The 22,461-nt window shown below is 48.0% G+C and overlaps 1 protein-coding gene across 2 annotated transcripts in view; it reads right to left on the bottom strand.

Annotated features, from left to right (window-relative positions):
* gli3 (GLI family zinc finger 3) overlaps window positions 1–22,461 on the bottom strand; it is a 73,816-nt gene that overhangs the window by 15,749 nt on the left and 35,606 nt on the right. For both annotated transcript variants that reach the window (XM_052054370.1, XM_052054371.1), the window contains exons 4-6: window positions 16,802–16,907; window positions 4,657–4,868; window positions 2,135–2,296 (exon numbers count right to left, since the gene is read on the bottom strand). In XM_052054370.1, the coding sequence (XP_051910330.1) occupies window positions 2,135–2,296; window positions 4,657–4,868; window positions 16,802–16,907 (480 nt within the window). The remainder of the gene's footprint in view (window positions 1–2,134; window positions 2,297–4,656; window positions 4,869–16,801; window positions 16,908–22,461) is intronic.

Genomic DNA, 22,461 nt, shown 5'->3' with positions numbered 1-22,461 from the left:
AATACGTCTCCCGGTCCGATTTGACTCCTCATTCAGATGCAATCAAGGAAAAAACAAAACAACAAAACACACACACACACACACACAAAAAAAGGCGGGTTGAATGGGTACAAAAAGGCGGCAAAAGGCAGCCACCATTCTCTGGGCCCGCGCACAAAGAGCCACGGGTGGAGATTAAAACATGACTTTTGTTGTCTTTTCACACGGCGATGTCACAAACAAGACGGAGAACAACGGCGGGAGAGGGGGCGGAGGAGATGGGGGGCGGTGGGGGGGGGCACTGAAGGGATGCGGCACTGTGACACAAGGACTTTGTGACTCAAGACTCGCAGATAAAACATTTGGAGTTGTTTCATAAAAGGCAAACAAAAATGGCTTACGCAGCCTAGATCACACCCCCCCCCCACCCCCAACACACACACGCTCACACAACCACCCCTGTATTTACGTCCCCCACAATCCATCCATCTCCCAAATGTAAATGCTCCGTCTCTTTGGCTGACACATCCAACGATTACAGCAAGCTCCATTCACATGTTAATCAACGCGTGGCTGTACGTGTGTGAAAGTGTGTGTGTGTGTGTGTGTGTGTGTAGAGCACAGTTGTGGCGGGTTTGCACATTTTTTTTTTTTAAGCAACTCAACAACTACCGACACATTAATAAAACATGGAGAAAGTCTTGCCAGTGGGAGTTCGTCAAAAGTACAAGGCTTGGAATTTGCCCTAAAAGGGCCGCTTCAAACCAAAATGGCCGACTTCCTGTTCCAATTTCGACACGGGACTTTGAGAAAAATCCTTATCGGCCGGGCCCTAATTTTCAACCATGTCATGGTCCCCTAAAAGGTTTATAAGAACGTCTTGATGGTGATCGTCAACAATCGCGAGCCACCTCCATTTTTTTTCAAGGCTTTGCCAGTCCACCGTCTTGAACGCTTGCGCAGCCGCAGAAATGAATGACGCGTTGCATAAGTGGGTCCCCCCGCTGTCCATAAATCAAGAGGAAAATTAGAGGGACAGTTGTGCTTCAGGGGGCCGCGACGCTCCTCTCATTCTGTCCCGGCGTGAGGCCGATTCATCATTTGGGCGCCGCGCTAATAAACATCAATCCCGTGAGGCCTTTCCACCCGATTCGGGAGCCCCACCCCCAACGTGCTGGAAAGTGTCCCTTCGCCATCGTTTAACTTTTTCAGCCGCCTTCCTTTTCAAATCAAGAAACAACACTTCTTTTTTTCTCAACGCACAGATCAGGCAAAAATGGACATCATCATTTCACAATAATCATCTTTAGCACGTTGTCTGTTTGTGTGTGTGTGTGTTTTTTTCTGCTAATTGGGTAGCAAACCGAGTTCAAGCATTTACTTGTGATGATTAAAGAAAGGAAGTTATTATAGGGGAGAAATTAGGCAATCAATTGAGACGGTCATATAGTGCACTAATATGAGCCTTTTGCCACTAATTAGGCAGTAAGAACATAGACAAAAGCCTGTGAAAAAGCGGGACGGGGCTAACAAGCCCATTGTTTCTGTAGCGTCGCTCACACGGACGCTAATTACGCTCCACCAGTCGCCCTAGTCCAGATTATCACGGGAAGCCTCTTGATGGAGTCCATTCTGTTCACATTTTAGCGGCTGAAGAGTTATTAGTGGCGATGATCACAGGCCGGTTTCAAGTCGAGAGCGGCGCATCGCCGCTTCGACGGGGCCCTAATTGTTTGGTTTCACGCCATTCATCTTAAAACGTGACAAAGAAGACAGGATTTCTCCCCGGCGATGAATGGCGGGACATTCCGATTCCCGCTTAATAGCAATTAATTTCCCGATAGCCGCGCAAACTTTGCCGACTTTTAATTAGTTTGTCGGCAAGACCGCGAGGCACGCCGCCTGCCTGGCTGCAAAGGTTCCCATCAAAGCTAGCCGGGGGGGGGGGCTAAGGTACTCCAAACTCGTCCCGATTTCCTATTTACGCTTTAAAATAACGCATGAGCGTGAGAGAATTTCAACCACGTCAGCCCAAGTGGAGCTATTGGGTGCATGTGCAGTGGACCTTGCGGGACTCCATTTTGGATTTGTCTCAAATTTAAGACCTCTCATTCATTAAATTGCATAGTTGCCCCAGTCGGCATTTTCTACTTACTGTCCATGGCCTGCAGGTACTCCATGTGCAGGGCGCCGGCGGCGCCCGCACCGGCCGAGGTGGCCACGGATGGGAGCAGGTCGGCCGAGTAGGGGCTGCGGTGGCCTGCCAGCAGGGCCATCTGGTGGTAGTACTCGGAGGGCGTGAGGCCGGCGTGGTGGGCTGCGGAACGGAAAACACACGTGCAATTAGAAATGGAACAATCCCGCTTGTAAAATAGTCAAACGTCCGTGACTGAGTGAAATTGAAAGCTTTCACATGAAAGCACTTAGTGATATGCAGTTATGAGGTCTGCTGTAGTTTGGGTCAAATTGACCCATTTCAAATCAGCCGTTTGGGTTGTTTCTCTGAGACAGAAATAATATTCATGGGTCAATTTGACCCAGATCATGTCAGTATCAGCAATTTCACTGCAAAAATGCGACATTAATTTTTCAGGCTATACGTGGACAACACCAACAATTGTAATTCGCTTCACATCAGAAAAACACAATCAATTACTATAAAATAGGTGGATCTTGCGATCCCCCCCCCCCAATCGACCTCAGCAAATATTTCAACCACCACTCCAATAATCAGGATTTTATGAGAATTTTCCTCAATATGCGTTTTCTGGAGTGAGCGCCTCTACGGAGAGGAAAATGGAGCGTAAAAACCAAACTATTGCGGCGACGGTTCTAATATTTGCAGAGGTTGAAGTGGGCAGCAGTATATAGAAATTTCGGTCAGCATCCATGACAGTTTTGTGACCTTAAGCTTATTTTTACGTGTCGTGTATGTATGTGCATGTTGGCACACGTTTGGCTGGGGTGTCTTGTATCTGCCATGCGCAGATAGGCAACCCGCTCCCTCAAAACGCTCCGTGCGGGGAAAACAAAAGAGCTTCGACGCACGCACGCATCAGCGCTGGATATCCCGCCTTCGTTCTGCCTTGCCATTCATTTTTACGAGTCGTTAACGGCGTGCCGTAAGTCCTTCAACCGTCGCCTAGAAATAAACATCTGGCGCTGGTGTGGGTTTTGCTCATGCAAAATATTCCCTGAAAGAGGGAAGGGGAAAAGACAGCGGTTTTGGATGCAAATATGGAATGTGTTCAGAAACCGCAGAGTTCAACACCCCCATCCCCCCATCACTCTCTCTCCAGAAAGGATGAGTTGAGGAGATTTACTGCATGCGATTGACTGAATGGCTCTATAAGGGAGAGGGGTGGAGAAAAAAAAAGATGGTAAATTAATTTGATCTGGGTATTATATCCCTGGTGGAAGTGGGGAGTTTGTCGATTGTCTTTGCTGTTCCACCCGAGCTTTGCATTTGCATTGAGCCGTAATGTGGCCTATTCAGGGGGACGCGTGCACACAACACCGAGAAAGAGAAGAAGAGCTTTGCTTGGCTTTCCAAATAAGGAACGCTGGCATCCCAATGCCAGCCTGAGGGCATCTCGTGTGTGTGTGTGTGTGTGTGTGTGTGTAACGTGGCACTCCATGTTCTTGGGCACAAATCGGAAAACACAATGAGAAAGCGGAGAATCCCTCCCACTTTTAAAACTCCATTCGAAGCTATTCAGTCATTCACAGCACTCAAGGGCTCCTTTTGTTTTTGTTTTTGTTTTTTTACAATTTGCCCACAGACAGCAAAGCCACGGATGGCTTAATTAAGCAAAGTGTTGATTAAAGACCTAATTAGCACACAGATCATGAGCACAGAGAGAGAAATAAAAGTCACAAGTGGAGGCATTTGCATTGTGAACGCGAACATGCTGTGTAGAGACAAAAAAAAAAATTCTGGCCTCTGGACCACCGAGATGGTCAATGAACCTTAAAATGCACTTTTTTTTTAAAATGAATGTGGGAGGGGAGAACAAGCAAACTCCTCGCAAGGAGGCCCAAGCCGCATTCAAACCCAGACCCTCTACCGCTGCGAGGCAGATATGCTAACCACAGGCCCCACCGTGTTTCCTGTCATTAAACCTTTTGAATCAAAAATATTACGGCTAATGAGTGTATTTTACTTTCGACACAAATGAAAAATGATGAACTCAATCATTCTCGCTCAATCCTGTCCCCAAAGTCATTCTTTTACTTCATACATACAGAATTCCCAAGAAATGAATTCAAAATGTTCACGCGACTCCAAATGTGACGCCTATCAAATCTAATCATCTCTTCATTAAAAAAACGATGACACATTTCCAGCCACCTCCCAGTGTGAACTTGAGTCTTCCCAAACCTCCCCCACTCCCCCCCAAACCCCCCTTATGGTGAAACACGAAGTGACCCTGGCGGTCTCGGACAGGCCTCACACATCAAAAGGATTAGCCTCCCGTGGCCCCTTCCGCTCTCGCCACCCCAGCCCCTCCCCCCCACGTATCACATGACCCTCATCAGCCGGATAGCATCTGAGCGAGCGAGGTTCCGAATAGAGACGGATTTACGTCTCGGATATCGCTTGTAGTGAGTGATATTAGTTCCAAGATGAAAAAAACAAAACAAGGTAAATTCGGCAAATGGAACCTTTGTGCTCACCGTCGGCGGGGCTGAGGCCTCGGGTGGCCGACAGCACGGAGATGGAAGGGCTGGCAAGGGGCTGCAGGGAGCGCAGGTAGTCCACGTAGGGGTTGATGTACGCGTGCGACGGGTGGAACGGAGACTCGGCCCCCACGGAGGGGTTCCGCTGCGGCGAGATGCGGATGAGGGAGATGTCCGAGAAGGCCGGACTGCCCGCCAGCGCCGGAGGCCTGTGGGGGTGGGCGAGACAAAAATCGGTCATCATTCCAAATCAACTGACATTTTTTTTTTTTTTGCCTTCAAGTGAATTGAACATGAACTCCATGCGAGGTGCGGGTATTAGTTTTGCCCACGTGGGTTTGCCGCCGCCACATGGTACACTGTTGTATCTGTGATGCTGAATGTGTGTCTGCCTGTTGACTGAGGTGTAAGCGAATGAAAATCATCCTTCCATGTTCAATAATGATTTGACAACGGCCCCTTGTGACAAACTCAAAATGAATATCACACATGCTGAGGCCCTCCCTTAACATTCCGCCGCCTCCCTACGCCAACACATCCCCGGGATCAAAGCGAGCTTTTAACGGCGGCGGCCGTCATCGACCCCCTCGCTGCTGACCGCCGTGGCACGTCTTCAAATAGAACGTGTGAACTGACTGCATTTTCTTCCGCTTTTTGATGTGCGGAACACAAGTGGACAAAAGTTTCCTTTCTTGTAATTGGTTAGGAGGAGTAGGAAACTTCCTAATGACGGCCTTCCCCCGAGGATGAAGAGAAATCCACATATCAACCGCACATTAACAGGCTGAGAGATTAGACCGAATTAGTCCCACGTCATCCTCCCAGCGGACTCCGTGCGCCGCCACCAAAGACCCCGGGAGGACCCCGAGGATGAGGAAGGCGAGCCAGTGACAAGACCTGGCCGAAGAGTTTGCCTCGCCGTGACCTTGGGCCTCGGAGGGGGGGTGGGGGGGGTGTGTGAGCGGAACGGCCCAATTACGATCTCCAGTCCCTTGATCCCCCCCGTCGGCCGTCCGCTCCGCAGCTAATGAAAGAGCTCAGGCCCGGGGCCAATAATGAGTCCTGCACACATTATTAAAGGTCACACACGCACGCACACACACACATGCACACACACACACACACACACACACACAGCTAATGGCGCATTTCTTTAATTAGCCCAAAGGGTCTGCTGGGGTGTACCTTGTAGCGTGCTTTGACTGTATCTCACCTCTTTACGCTAGCTTAATGCTAACGCTAAATAGCATCGATGATTCGATCACGATTTTGTTTGCGATGTTTTTCCAAAAATATGAATTTGAACTTTTTGGGGCAGCGACCCACCAGAAGAAAAAAAAATAATAATCGGCAAACTTCATCTTGATCTGTAAAGTCGAACAATGACAATCAACTTGATGGCAGCGAGCTAGGCTCAAGTTTTGCTTCATGTTACGCATGTTGCTAATCAACTGTCCAGTGCCATGTATGAAGTCAACGTGACATTTGGGATGTGCATCTCTTTTTCCCACACTTTCACAAAGATTTACGCACCCACCCGAAGCCCCCCGACGATGTCTCGCGACGGCGTGCAAGGAAAGAGTTAGTAACGCACATGTGGAATCCATTTCCTTCCCGGCGGCTGAAAGCGGCGTCTTTTACGACAAGGCATGTTAACACGCGGGGAGGCCACAGGATGTTGTTTTCGTCCCACTCCTGCACAAATGCTCATGTGCCATGGTATAAATACGCCACGGGGAGATGCTTGAGGTTTATTTTAAATTTCTTTTATTTTCACGGCGTCCGAGCGCAACTCGTCTTTTGTTTGGAAAGCCAGGTCACGTCAACACAAACGGGTTTTTTTGTCGGGCCGGCGGCGGGTGCCATTCGCTTGACGGCTTCATTCGGGCACTGAAGGTATCATTGTGGTGGAGGCGGCGGCGGCGGCTGCCGGACCAGGCTGGACCGGTGTTGACACAGCGGTCTGCAACAACAGGAAGTAAGCCATGCCGGAATACCTCCAGAAAGAAACACAGAAACACATCTTTGATTTTCGACTGCCCTAACTTGGGAGTTTAAATGTTACGGACTGCTGATTAGTCCGATTTTTTTTGGGGTGGGGGCTATATATGGGCGAGCAAAAAACTGACTCAGAAAGACCGCCACTCATCATTGAAGGTAGCAGAATGCCACGGCGTGGAGGCAAGGAGAGCCACGGTGGCTTTCAATCAAAATGGGACAAACTGTGAAAGGCACAAATGCAAAATGAAAACACTCGCAAGCAGCTAAGGGGAGACACGGACAGCGGGCGTAATAAATACTGATTTGAGGTTTCTGAATAGGCCTCATTCACCCCGCCAAAATTCATGTAAAACCTCAAATAAGCGTTTTCCATGAAAAATGGGTTGAAAAAAAAATCCCCATAAATATAAAAAAAATTTTGGAACAAATCCTGCAAAGTGGAGTGTTAATTGTGAACTTCCGAGGCCCTGGCCAGGGGTTGGAGGGAGTTGCCAGGCAGCCAGGGTAAATATGTGACCCCGGTGGGTGAGGCGCACTCCCCCCAAACATCAAAGGCCTCGGGTGGAAGGGGGGGCAGGTAGTCAGGGTCCCATCGAGTGGCGGGACTCTTCTGGAGGCAGAACGCACATTGCCGTCAGAACGGCAGTCTGATTGGATGCTTTTTAAGGGCCGTGTTTGCGCCATATTGGATTTTTTTTCTCGATGATATTTCACGCCATGCCGTCACATAACTGGCATGTTAAAGTACAACAACAGTCACAATTTGGTTTGGGTGAAAAACGCCTTCGTGTTTTGTGGGCCAAACCCTGACGTACTGTATGGAGGGGAAGCGCGTGCGTCAGATCCAAATAAGGATCGTCCGCGTCCGACGGATTTTCGATTCCAGTTTTCAAGTTCACACGGCCGGCCGGGCCCGTTTCTCCACGCTGCAATCAAAGCTCATTCCAGCCAGCGAGATAAGAACAAAACAAGTCGACAGAGGAAACATGAAAGAGAAATTACACTAAATGCCTGCTACCCCACACCCCCTACCCGTGCTATCAAAGGAATCAGGGAACAATCCACATTTATTCACCCACCACCCCCCTCCACCCCCCCTTTTTTTTAACAAGCAGTGCATGGAAGGTTTCCACTTTGATGAATTTCTACTGTTGCGACTTTTAGCTTGTCCCTCCAAGTCACTCGCATCATTTCTGTTTTTGACGCCGGGTTCCCTTCCTGCAACAATTTTTTTATATGCCGTTTGGAAAGTTGGGTACACTCAAAGTACAGAGATTTTTATTTTATATATTTTTTAATGATCTTTCGATATCGCAGGAAGGTCCGGAAGGCATGCCCACTGGGGTTGGCGCTCTAGCTTGATTTTTTGGGCCGGCCGCAGACGAGCTCGTAGCATTGTTGGGGCAAGGTGAGAGTCTAAGCGGCGCTGGAATTAGCGGTCAGTGTTTTGACTTCCTGCGGCTTGCCCCGGGCTAGTGGGCTACTGCACAACAAAAACAGGAAGGAAGCACATCCGTCTTGTTTTTTTTTTCTGCCGTCTGATGCGTCGGCGCGGGGGGTGTGGGGGGGCTGGTGAGAGCCTCGCCTGCCGCCTGCAGCTTAAGACCAAACAAGCTCCGAACCCCCTGACCCCCACACGCAAGTGTGTCAGGTGAGTGGAAAACGGCGTGGATCCATGACTCAACTCCACAGGAGAGTGCCCCCCCCCACCAACCCCTCCCTCCCTTTCAATCCGCCGCATCACGCCAGGCGAGTGTGGCGAGCGGCCGCTCAGTCGGGCCTCAACCCGTCACAAACAATAGCGCTCGCCGCAAGACGGCACACAAACACGCCGCCGGAGACGCGTAATCCGTCAGATTGATCCGAGCTGCATCATCGAAAAAGCAGCGAGGGAAAGGGAGAACAAAAGGGTAGAAGACGGCAAGAATACGTTGACTTTTCCACCGTGAAATCCATCATTGGCTCTTAAGACACGCTTCGCCTGCGTTTCATGCGGAAGGATGGAGAAGCCCGGACAAGCTCGGGCACAAGCGAAGAAGCCGGCAGTCAGGCTACTTTGCGGCGGCCGTTTCATCCATCTTGTTGGACTAATAAAACGTCAAGCGGCGCTCCGTCATATTTCAGCATCGCTCTCGGCTCGGAAGGCCGACGCGACGGGGTAGCGTGAAACTGCTAAACGGCTCTGGGAAAAATGCAATCAATTCCCCGTATAATTAGAGGGATCATATTTCTTTGCAATAGATTCACACAACGTTTTGCTCAATAGACGGAAGCTTTTACGTTGTTGCGTTCGATATAAAATAGCTCCAAGCGATTAGGATGCAATTAGAACAATGATGAGGCAACGATAGCATTAGCTTGAATAATATAAATAATAATTTTTTAAAAAACATTAAAAAGTGAAATAAAAAAAAAAGAAGCTACGCTACACTTTTTATTTTTGTTTTAATTTCTTTAAAGAAAGAATGCCAAGGATTTCTTTTTACCGTGAACCGATACAGCAATCAGGAGTAATTGGACGTCACATCTGATAAGACGGACTGCTTTACGCGCTATGAATTCATTTTCGCTGGTGTAAAAGGGAGTGAAATTTCGAGCCGATAAAAGTCTCGGACTGGCTGGAGAGAGATGGAAAAAGATGGGATTTACGATTGCCTTCCTCTGACTCCGACTCTCCTTTTTCGCTGGCAGCAAGTGGCCCCCAGAGTGGCCTCGTCGGGTCCGGACGTCTCAGATGAGACTAATGCAAAGTCCACATTTGTGCTGTGGGAGCGCTTCCCACAGAGGCAAGAAGAACGCTTCACAAAGGAAGTAAGAGTTGTTCAAAGAGCAGAGAGAATTGATTCTCGGGAGAATTGTCGGATGCTGCTTGGAAACATTGCTGCTGCTTGTGTGTTTTCATTCATTTTAAGTATGACTTCAACGGCGTTAAATGGTGTTCTTTTATCTCAGGGCACCTCCGTATTCCGAAACTAAAATCATACTAGTGGACTCTTGAACAGAGTTGTTACCATTTCCAACCACGAGAACAATGAGCAAATTAGCATCGTCAACGTTAGAATATTGTCAGAAATGCCCACACAGTTTGCTCATTAGATAAAAGACCCACGTGGCATGTTGCTGAATAAAAAGGCAGCACAGGCCACACACACACACACACACACACACACACACACACACCTGGCTGTTATCTGGTCCCCTCAGACGCGCACCTCCATTGTGCTCCACGGGAGAGCAGCAAATGGAGACCTCAAACACGGATCGCTGGGGACAAATGACTGGTGTTAAGAAACGCTAATCCGCTAACGTACTCCAAACAAGAGATGAATGTAGCCCCCCCGCCCCTCCGCCCTTTGATCCTTTTATTAATGTATCGAAATGACACTTTACTTAATGTCAGTCAGCATTTACAGATTAAGAAGAGAAGAAAGCACACACGAGTGATTTACGCTTTAGCGCGTTAAAAAGTTGTGATTTTTTTCTCTTGAATTAAATCTGTAAATTAGGAGATGGCAATTGTAGAGAATTGTCATTTTTGTGAAAACGAAGTTTGAGTATGATGAGAAAGGTCAGTGATCAGGTTACATGGATAAAGTTGCTGCATGTGATGAGTCAGTCATCTATTTAAAAAAAAAAAATCCTCATGCGTGCTTATCGTCATCATTAGAGTGAGCTGAAGCTTGGGAGAAATGGCGTACTCCCTAGAGCGGTATCGAGTCAATGCCTGTTTTTGGAAAGTGGGATCAAAATACAACAATCTTATGGAGCTCAGATTCAAACTCAGAACCTGAGACCTGCGAGGCAGACGTACAAACCACTAAATCACAGTGCTGGCCTTTTCCCATTCCACGTGCATCTACAAATACAACAACAACCCAAAAAATATACCAGGGGAGTGCACAGAGCAGCCCATTTAGGGTCCATAAATGCAACTTACAAAAAAAAAAAAAACTTGCCGATATAATAAAGCAGCTTGAATGTGCCCCATATATTTATCTCCTTTCTCTGGAAATCCTGCATTTTCAGACAGCGCTGCATAACTTTCTGTATTTTTTTTTTCCCCTGCCGCTAGAAAATTGAAGAGGCTTAATGTCAAATGCGGCTCAAGCCAGCCTCTCCATATCAAACAAACGCGGCGCACCCCCCTCCCAAAAAAAAAAAAATTACCGCAGCGACGATAAGGCTGCCAGATAGAGCTCGGAGAGCCGGCGAGGACGAACAGGAGGAGGAGGAGGAGGAGGAGGACAGTGAAAGGAAGTGACTCTACTCAATTATACTGCAAAATTGGTATGACTGAATATTTTTCATTCAGGTGACTGATCGTATCAGCCCGGCTGCAATGCAGATAAATAAAGGGAGGCTTCTGTCAAGAATAAACACCATTAATCATGAAGAGAGCCACTGCGTGACCGCCTGTCCCCCAGCCCCCCCCCCTCCCAGACACTCACACACACACCCTCCTTCACCACGACAGAGGAAGTGTGGGGGGGTGGGGGGGGGGGGAGACGAGAGGTGACCTGGGAGAGTCAGAGAAGAAGATGAAGCGGCGGATGGCGCATCTGTGACAGCGCCCCCTATCTGGACAGAGACGATCGGATGAGATGATGGGACGCGTGCTCCATTAAAGCGATAATTTTATGACGCAATCGATCTCCGTCTAGACCGTATTCAAATGCAGCGACGGAATATGAAGAAAAGATGCTTGCCCTGCTCAATGACTTTTTTTTCCAGCTTGCCGATGGTGAGAACAAATTACAGTCGTGCCACAAAAAAAAATTCGAATTTGAATTTTTTTTTTTAATGATCTTATTTTACAAGAATAAAGTGGGTCTTATTTTCAGAGAATAAAATCATGATATGATGAGAATAGTCAAATAGCAGTCCCCACTTGAGTTAGGACATTAATTCTACATGAAATCTTCTTTCCCCTTCAAAATGAATAGAAATGCTATTTATTATTTCATTTCATTTATTTATTTATTTTAGATTAGATGATGAAACACAGAAGAAAACGGTCGCAACTAAGTGGCAGTGACAATTGTTTTGGGAAGGGGGAAAATAAACTTTTTTTTACCCGTGCAATATTACCATTTTCATTTCAGAAACTTTTTTACCCGTGCAATATTAGCATTTTCATTTCAGAATATTCCAACTTTTCTTTCTGTAATACAACTTTTTTTTTTCTCCCCTTTTAACTTTTTGACTTTCTTAGTGTGGCCATAATACGCCTTGGTAGTTTCCTAGTCCCACAAACGCATTGTGCGGGTGTGTGAAAGAAATCCACACAACACTGCACCACCTTAAAAACAACCCAGACACACAAATGTAAACAAATACTTAAAAAAACACACACACATTTTCTCTCAACAACAGAAACTACACAAGAGCCTTTTGTCTTTCTATTGTATTCCGCCATGCGACTCCGTGCGTATGTGTGTGTGTGTGTGTGTGCGTGTTAGCTCAGCCTCGTCCCATCTGGAATATGGCGGCTAGTTGAGATAAGGCTGCGCTCTTTATGCTAAGCGCCGCGCCGCTCCTCCATGCGCAGATTGGGCGCTCTGACAACAGTTTATGTAAATAACAAAACAGAGCGCGCATCCTTGGGGAAAAAAAAAACACAACAGAGGACATAGTGTGTGAGAGTTAGCACCAAAACTTGGTGGAATGTAGATTTGATGCTAATTCCGAGGTTCTTGACAAGCGTGCCACTCAGGCAGCCTTCAAGCAATCCTAGGGAACGGTATTAGCATAGTTTAGCGTTAGCGGTTATGATTCATAACAGTCAAAGTGGTATTGATGACGCGGCGGCTTGCAAATGTGGTTCCAAACCAACGACCTGCGCTGGGGGAAAAATAACCGCACAAAGAAATTGTAGTTCAGATCATTTTAGGATTAGCATTAAATGCTACTTTTAGCTTAGCTTAGCTTTGTTTTCATCTCGATAACAGGGAGTCCAAACTTTTCCCTTTGAGGGTCGCCTTGTCTGCTTTGTCAACATATCCGCTGCAATTTCGCATGTGTGGGTTTTTCTGACGCGCATAGTAACTGTTGCGTGATTTAAAAATTGCTATACTGTATAAATAAAACTGCATAGTTAAAAAAAAAAAAAAAAAAGGTTTCCTTACTCTCATTCGCATGCATGAAACCCTCCCGCAGCTGAACAAACACACACTCCCGAATGAAATAAGCAGCACACACCCTTCACGATACAGACATGTAGAAAATAACTTCCTTTTTCGGACACCATCGGCAGCAAAACGTGGTTTGTTTTTTTTCTCCTTCAAAATGCACACCATGGTTCAAATTCGTTGTCGGTGAAATATATTTGCATTTCAAGGTCTTTGGTTCAGGGCTTCTCAAAGTTTTCGGGTCCAGGGCAAAGTAGTTCTGTTCTTGTCATAATCAAATCAAATCAATACAAAAGTACAAATGTTAATGCTCTTTTTTCCCTTTCTGTTTTTCCAAACATGTTCAAATATGACATTAGGCAAACGAAATTCATTCAATATACGTAAAAGAGGCCCGAAAATAAAGCTTAAGTCGCAATAAGATAATTTCAACGTCAAAGAAAATCCGATTTGAACAAGTTTTTGAACATTTTTTTAAAGACAACTTTACTCTCCGCAAAACTATATTCTCCACCCCCCCCCCACCCTAAAAATTCTCAAAAAATAATCTGACCACATCTCACAATAACACGCATTTTCTTCTTCAATAAAATGTTTTCTTTAAATACTAAAAGTACCGGAATGTCATGTTTATGGGATCATACATCACAGTTATAACTTTAAATAGGCCGAAAGCAAAGGTAAGAATTGATTGATTGATTATGTACGCTTTAAAAAAAAAAAAAGACAGAACAAATCATTTTGTAGACCCCCAAGCTCCAGCGCAGGGTCCCCGGGTTTGAGAAGACCCTGCTTTTTAATTGACTCATTTGGAGTAATCATCTCCTAAATCCACAATGGGTCAAAAGGCAGCTCAGTCAATAAGAAGCTTTTGTTGTTGCTGTCCTCACAACAAGGGTCCAAAGTCCCCCCCCCCTCGCCACCCCACAGCTGACTGAGCACCGATGCCGACCATTGACTCCGTACGAATAGATGCGATTGTTGCTAGCGGTCGCTAGGTGACGGCGCCGAAGCTTGGCCGTCGGGCAATAAAAGGAGCGCCCCGGGCCGTAGGACCCCCCCTCCCCCGCCTCCGGCACAAAAGCGAAGACATGCGGCACCGGGAGCCCCCGCGGAATGGCTCGGCTCTTCGGTTGTTAACATGTTTATTTTAGAAGGAAGCTGCCGGTTGTTTGAAAACGCATCTGCGCTCTGGAACGCCGCGTTTTTCACGGGTGGGGGCTGCTACGCTCCGCTTCACCGCCATAACAGTCTGCCTACGGCACCCCCCAAAAAAAGTGATACGCTTCAGTTCAGTTCGGCTTTTCTAACCGCGGCAGCGACACAACTAATTGAGCACCAAACTGAAGCAAACTCCACTCCCCCCCCCCCAAGCCCCCCACCCACTACCCCTTCCAAGCCTTGGGCTTTAATATTCAATGGCATATTGTTACCTACCCCCTTCAGAAATTCATAAAGTAAACGATTAGCCCGTGTCTGTAATTGCGCCCCCCCCCCCCCCCCCCACCGCCGTTTCCTAATAGCGGCGGAGAGGAGAGCGGTAAGGAAGGGGATTCGGGGAGGGGGCTGAAAAACAAAGGACAGTTAATTTGTGATTTCCTCTGCTCATTTGAAGGCAAATTAAGTGTCAAACAGCTAATACGCCGCATATTTCATTTTATGAGCTTTTAATTCAATTCCGCCCGCCTCATAACACCGGCGCCCGTTTCGCCCGCGCCGCTAACGGCCGCGCCTCGTCCCAAAGCAGCGGCCATAAATAAACATGTTTCAATTAGGCCGTCACGCTAATAGGATAGGATTGCGTTGCTGCGCGCGGACGGCGGATGAGGAAACAAGCGCGGTGTGTTGTTTGCGGCGGCCTCGCGCGCCCGACGTTAAAGTAAAAAAAAAAAGGGGGGTGGGGGTCGGGGGGGGGTTGGATTGATGGAAGCGCCGCAGGGTCCGACCCAAGTGTAATTACAGCCCATAATGAGAGGCTGCATGGGGAAGTACTGCAATAATAGCGCCTGTGTACTTAGCGACCGTTCGCGCGGCGCTAATAACGATGAATTTTTCTCACCGAGGAGAACTTGTTGAAAACAATGCCATATTTCTCCCCGAGTCCGTCCTCCGCTCGGCTTGCGGAAACAGGACGCATCCCAGAATGCAGCGCTGCTTCGATCTGAAACGCGATGGCTCAGATGTGTGAAACGAGATGTGGAACGAGAATCCAGAAAAGGAAGATGAGCAACTCGCTCATTTCATCGACAGCAAGTTCCAAAAAGTCGCATTTGTTTTGGGAGCTTTCAGTTTTCTGAGAAGACTTTCAACAAGATTGTGGAGCGTGTCTGAGGTTGGCTCGCCCACGAGAACGTCTCCAAAAGAATTGTTCGGCACCAAACTCAAAGAAGGGAGCCGCCTTGATGTCCAAATCTAACCACAAACCCGAATCCTTCAACCGCTAACTCGAACCCGCCCCTCCCTGAACCACACCCAACCAGAACCTCAACCTAATCCTTGCGGACACACGCTCACCTCCAAGCCTATAACTCAATTGAGCATGATGGGGAAAAAACAAATTCCAGCGGGAAGGCTGGGGGGTGGGGGTGGGGGGGGGGGGGGTTCGAATAAAGTTGAGTTGATACCGTGCAAGACTTCTAACAAGAAAGCAAAAAAAGTGCAGCGTGAAAGCCGTGCGCAGATAACTCCAGAGAACTTGTCCCTCCGTAATTCAATTCCCGCTCGCCATCCTTCTCCCCCCCGCCCCCCACTTGACGGATAACAAGGCTGCCAGCCTGTTTGTTCGCAGCCATGTTTGCCGGCGCGTGTTCGCCCCATTATCTCTGCATAAGCTAAATGCTAAATTATATTTGCCATTTTGTTTGCGCTGACACGGGGCATCAATCAGCCCCCCCCCCACCCCCCACGCCCGTCCCCTCCTCCCTCCACCATCCCCCGAGAGGTATGATGGGTCGGCGGAGGAGGGTGCATAAAAAATTCATTACGCTTAGTGGCACACCGGCGGAAGGGAGATATGACGGCGTGAAGGAGGAGGAAGAGGACGAGGAATGGGGGGCGGTGGGGTGGGGGGTGGGTGGGGGGCGAGGGGGCTGATAATGATGAGGAATATCAAACATAATGCGGCCCAAGTAGCTGCCCCGTCCAATTTGTCCTCGTCGCGCGCTGATCGCTTCCTCCGTGTCCCAACAAACGCCGCAAGGACGGCGAGGCGTGCCGACACGGGGAATACAAATGACGACGCGTTGGAAGTGAAGCGAGCGAAAATGTGTGATTAAAGGTGTGGGAGGGGGGGTGGGGGGGGAACAAGACAGACCAAGTGGAAGGCTCAGTGAAGATTCCTTCTCGCAGCTTTTGCAAACAGGCGGTGAAAAACTTGGTGACAAATTATTAGCCTGAATAGCATCATTAGTCACATTAGTTTTTAAATTATCATTACCCCCCCCCCCTAAAAAAAAAATCAAATGCTGTTAAAAGTTGTGTTTTTTGTGTTCATTCAAATATGACTTGGGCAACTATGCTATGAGGTGAAAAATCTAAAAAAAAAACTGTTGTCATGTTTCACGAATAAAATCCGATTTTCTCAAGGAAAAATTTGCAACCTGGACAAGAGCAAAGATGCCTTTTGTCCGGGTAATAAAAAAACGTGCAAATTTATGAGAATAAAAACCACGTCGTGCCATCGTGACACTATGTTAGAAAGTCCCTTTTTTTTCTTTTAATTTCATAAATTCAACAATATTCTTCGAAACAATGTGAATTTAGTCACAAATTAAAAGGACATCTTTTCTTCATGAACTGGAATTTGAAAATGAAAGAGATTTTTTTTTTTAAATCATAATAACGTGAATAAAATTCAATAGTGATCCGCTGTAAATTTATGGCCCTATAGATGAGCCGCTCTTAGGGGGGTTGCATGCTCGTGGGGGTGGGGGTGGGGGGTGTCGCACGCCTTCCCTGACACATGTTCATTTGCGCGCGGCTGACGGCGCGTGGCGTTGACGGTCGCTACTCACACGTGGAGAGGGGGCACAGGAGAAGGCTCGTAGATGTAGCGACCTTGCGCGTGTCTGTCGTCGATGGGCACCGGAGGATGAAAGGCCGGGAAGAACTGCGGGGCGGCTGTAAAAAAAAAAATAACAAAAACAGACCAAAAAAATTAAAAAAACGTTATGGGTGCTCTAACACCACACCAAAAGAGTGTTTCCAGCAAGTTTGCGCAACGCGTCTTGTCACGCCCGGTAGAAACATTTTTAGTGAGCTACAAGACATTTTCTTTGGGATACAAAAGTCACACAAAATGCCCATTTTTCTCAAAATGGGACCTCTCACTTATTACACTCACACACACACACACACACACACACCTGCAATTGCACTCGACACCGCCGTGTTAAAAGCGTGCCTGTGCGTGTACGTGAGGTTACAGACAAGGTGCGACGAGCCTCCGGGCAGGTCGGCTCGTCCAACTTGGAAGGAGGTTCAAGAGCAACAACAAACGACGACATTCCAGCTTTACTTTTAAAACACACAAACACGCGACCTCGCTCTCGCATGCCGAGCGCACGTGCGGAGAGCTGCGGCAGCCTGAGGGCAAACGCATGTCAACATCTGCATACCTTCGCGCGGCACGGCTCTGGTGCCATCTGTGCGCTTGTGTTTTTGTGGTGGGGGGGTTAAATTTTGTTGGCGGTGGGGAAACATCTGGCGGCACGCGGCACCGTGGCAGGTTCAACAAGCGAGGCTTTATAAGGACGAGGAGAAGAAGGAGAAGGCGCGCTCGGGTCGGTTGACCTCATCGCTGGCCTATTTCACGAGATCCTGCACCACTCGCAAAACGTACCGCATGCGGACAAAAAAAAAAGAAAAATCATTCGGACAGGAGCAAAGTCTTGGAATCCTTGTTTGAAGGCCAAACCAGAACAGGACTTCATTACCCAGAATGCCTCTGCCTGTATTTGTTCCTCCTTCCGTCCTGTGGCTAACGGCCCGTGTGGTTTACTCGAGCGGGCTCCCAAGTTGACTTAAGCCGAGCTCTGTCTAAACACAGCCCGGGCTGCCTCTTTCACGCCGGCGCGGCCTTCCATTAGTGAGGCAAACAGCCGCGTGTCACCGGGGGGAATGTACACACTCAAGGGTGGGGGCAAAGTGGTGTGGTGGTGAGTGGGTGGGGGGCGGGGGTCTGGATCCATCCTGCCATCCATCTCCACGGCTTCCTGTGGGGACTCCACAGTGTTTACGTTTGGGCTAAATTGCAGTGGCTGTTCTGGATATTCAAAAGGAAGGCCATTTGAGGCCGTAGATACAGCAAGGGGGGAGGTAGTGTGTGTGGAGGGGGGGGGGGGGCTTGAGCGCAAAAGCTGAAAGTGGGGTTTTGATCAAGACTTTTCATCATCATCCAAATGTTTCCTCCTAATGACCCTGATGGCACTGTTTTTGGGGGCGGGGGGTGGGGGAGGGGGGTCCACACGTCATTAAGACACGGTTGCAAGCGGGTCTTTGTGAGAAGGCAATTAGAGAAAAACTTTGACCAAGCTCATTAATTCCCCCCCCCCCCCCAATTGAAATAAAAGTTGCCCTCCGTTCAAAATGGGGACGCTAATTGCCGCGTCCTTGATTGGACACTTGAAAAATGTTGTCAGAAGAAGAAGAGAATCAAGCCTGAAGCACGTCAGCACCCCTCTTTAAACTCATCACCTTTCATTTTTCAATGCCGTTGTTAGCACACATTTTCTCTCACATTGAATATGTGCACTCTTTTTTTTAGGTTCAAATATGGTGATCGTGCCTTTCAAAAGTCCTCTCAAAATGTTTGCTTTCAAACATTTATTTAAAAAAAAAATCCTCGATTCCAGCAGGATTTTAATTCTGGCCCCGCCCACCCCTCCGCTTCACTAAACCGTGCAACCACTTGTAAATCAGATTTTCATAAACAATTTCCATTCATGGTCTGTCGTCGTCAAAGTCGGCTTGCGGTGGAGTTTACCGTCTCGGCTCGAGCGCACAAAGAGCCTCTGACGGATTGTCGAGGGGGCTCCGGGGCTCCGGGGCGGAGCGAGCGAGCGAGCGCACGGCTTGCAGAAGTCTGCCACGCGCTAATGTGGAACATATGAAGCTCAACGCCGACACCTTTTATGATGCCACCTCGCTCACGATGCCTGAGCTCACCGCCGAGGCATGCTTGGCCAAAGACGGGGCCCCACAACTGCACCCACGAAAACTGCATTCGAGCTACACGAGAATGAAGTGACGGGGCGGCACGAGAAATACACGACCAGTATTTGAAAATTGTCAAAGATACGTTTTACACTTGAGGCCAGATGGCGCTATGAGAGGGATATCATCATGTGGCCCAAAACCTCTGAAAATAGATGAAAAACAAGCCTCCGGAAGGGGCCCCAAATCATAACATTATGGTATCATAACCAGTATTTGAACGTGATTGGTTCATTTAGAAAATAAGAACCTGTTGAGCGGGGTGTGCACACTTATGCAACCACATGATTTCTCGTTTATTCTGAATTCCCCCGTCCAAAAGATGTTATTATTGGATGTTTCTTTTTTTTCTGCACCGTATGTTTGAAATTAAAACATGTAAAATGAGTTGGTCTATTTTCTACCCATTGCCTTTTTAAAAAAAAAAAATCTGATTTACAAATGAACATGCCGCTGTTCAAAATCCAAAATGTCTCTTGAGCACCAAAGTTGGCTTCACCCGACTTTTGATTTTCCTTAATGACCTCGATTGTTTTAGGTCTAATCAGCTAATTAGCACAGAACAAATAAGAGGACCCCGGTCTTGCTGGAGAGAGGAACTCAGCATGCACGACGCCCCTCCGCCCCCCCCCCCCATACCACTCCCTCCCTCCCACCCCCACCCTCAGCATCTATCCCACAGCGGATGAGGGAGTGCGATTTATTTCACCAGCCCTCTGCGGAGCGCCAATCTATCTCCCACATTTGCTGAATTTCTCCAGATTGGGATAAGCTGGGGGGAGCTGAACAAAGCGCTATGTGCCGGCCTCTGCGCCCAAACGACCCCTCCCCGTCCTCCCCTCCCAATTCGAGAGATTCACACAGCAGTTTAGTAGCTGGAAAAAAAAAACGGAGCCCCACACACCTCCCCCACAACAGACTTTATCGCCCAAAATCGCTGATATGTCTCCGACACAAGGCGAGTTGATTTAAACCTCAAGTTAACTCACAAGCGCAGGGCGACGTCTATTTTATTCCCACCCTCGCAGGGATTTCTTTGGCCCCGTTCCGACATTCTGCGTTTGCGGAGAGCGTTGCCGCTAACCGACAACGAAATCAAGCATGGTGTTTTGTCTACGTGGTCTGGAAACTCCGCGGGCCTCGTCTCGTCCCTCCTGCGACCGTGTTATCGCCGATGGTGTAGATAGGAGAAAACACGGGCCGCAATCTTTCAAAATAAAGCCACAATGCCAAGTATGTGCCGCTCAAACTCTTGTTTGACACGCACAAGGGAAATGAAACGCCAAAAGTGCCACCCGGTAAACGATAACTGGACTAGAACTACATTGCAACAACACCGGAACTGCACTCCAACTACACCAGAACTAGCCGAGAAGTGAACGACAAATAAAAGGACATCCATAACACAAAACTGGAGCTACAATGTCTCGTCGTTCAATCAAACTACACTAAAACTACACTTGACACCCCCCGAAACGAAACTTTGAACTACATTAGAACTACGCTAGTTGAACTACACTAACCAGCAACAGAACAGAATCAGAGGTTCACTTGGACTTGGACTTAACTCGAGTACATCTGGCCTGCAGGAGACCAGAACTCAAACTGCACAAGAAAAAAAAAAAAAAAACTAGCCTGAAACCGCATGTGACCGCAAACCATCAGAACTCAAGTTCAACTTCAACTCCGGCTGCTCTTCTCACTTTCGCATCCCTTCTCTCATGAAGCTAATCGCTTGTTTTCAGCCCGAATTCCAAAACAAGGACAAAGTTGTAATCCATTTAGCGCATCCCCGTCAACCGCGTCCACCCCGGAATAATCCGCCAAGATTGGAAGGTGCTATCAAGGGAAACGGGAGGCAGAAGAGATGAGAACGAAGTGAAAGTGGAGGGTGAGGGGGGGGGGACTTGCGTCACGGTGATTTTTGGCCTCTTTGTCACGCAGGTGGCGCTCTGGGCTTCCCCGCCGCCCAGACAAACCTTGGGCCCGGCTGTAAAAAAAAAAAAAAAAAAAAAAAAAACCTCTGAGAGGATTAAGCACCGGCAGAGCGCTTTAATGAGACCTGAGAAGTTGCCGGGGCTGGGGCGCCGCTTCCCGAAGGTCCGCCCTCGTGGCCCCGAGCGGCCCCCGTGGTGCCGGCGGCGGAGCCACATCAAAGGGAGAGCCCGGAGACGGTCGGTGGAGGGATAGGGATGGGGGGAGGGGGGGTGGGGGAATTGGGCAGGGGCGGAGGGGGTGGTGCCCCGCATGGAGGAATCCCTTATCTCCTCCTGAGAGGATGTTGCTCTGCGCTGTGAGATTGTCTGGAGCTGCCACCTGTCTCAGGCATCTTTGAAGGCAACACTAAAGCCTGTGATGGGCCTGACCTCCTTGCGCTCCCGTTCTTTTATGTCTCTCTTCATTTTGGGCTTTGTTACTCACGCCTCCCCTCACTTCACTTCACTCCTTTCCACCTCTGCCGCCGCGTGGATTCTTGTAGGCTCAGCTTGGAGATGTCGCGGCGGTCAGAGAGGCGGTCTTGCGCTCATAGGAAGCAAATTTGAAAGCGCATTTTGCTCTACGATAGCAACTGGGGATTCTCAGAATGATAATGCTGACGTCAATTTGCTCTGCGATAACATTTCGTAGGCTCTGCTACAAAAAGTAGGAAACGCAATTTTCGAGATTTACACAAGAACAATTTCTTTGAATCTCATTCGCTTGAACTCGACCAAACTCAAAGTTCCACGACTGCACAACAGACCAGATCTCAACCAAACTCGACTACACCAGAACTGCAATCCACCTAAACAGGAGCTCCATTTGGCCAAAATTACACGTTCAAGTACACCAGCGCTGCAATAAAACTGCACCATAAGTGCCCTCGAACTACACTTGAACCAATCTAGAACTAAAGTGGAACGTAAACCACCCCAGAACTGCGATGGAACTAAACTAGAACCATATCAAATAAAGCTAAAACTAATACTAAACCCAAACTCTACCCAAACCATAACTTCAACGGCATTGGAAATGTAATCGCATTAAGCTAGCAGTATGCTAAACCTGCTACACTAGAATGACACCGGAACTACACAATCAAACTACGCCACAGCCAGAACTGCAATCGCACTACATGAGAACTAAACTTGACATTAGGACTGCGACATAACTAAACTAGTACTACATTAGCGCTTTACTTGTCCTAAGCTAAGCTAATTAACACGACACCGAAACTGCAATGAAATGAAACTGTTCTAGAACTGCGATAACATTTTGAAGTATCTATAGTGGAACTAAACTACAACTTGTACTCCTGTGGAAGCGCAAAAATATTCAATTACCGGGTACAACTAGTTCCACAACTGCATTTAAAGCCTAAACTAGGACTACATGACACCGTATTATTCCCAAACCAGTATGAGAACGGCAACAGAACTTAACTCAGTTTCTTGGTTTGCCTTTTTTTTCCCCTCTTCCA

Source organism: Hippocampus zosterae, chromosome 20 (assembly GCF_025434085.1).
Source record: "Hippocampus zosterae strain Florida chromosome 20, ASM2543408v3, whole genome shotgun sequence".
NCBI classification, from domain to species: Eukaryota; Metazoa; Chordata; class Actinopteri; order Syngnathiformes; family Syngnathidae; genus Hippocampus; species Hippocampus zosterae.
The sequence above is the reverse complement of the archived record's forward strand: the minus strand, read 5'-3'. Positions and strand labels throughout refer to the sequence as shown.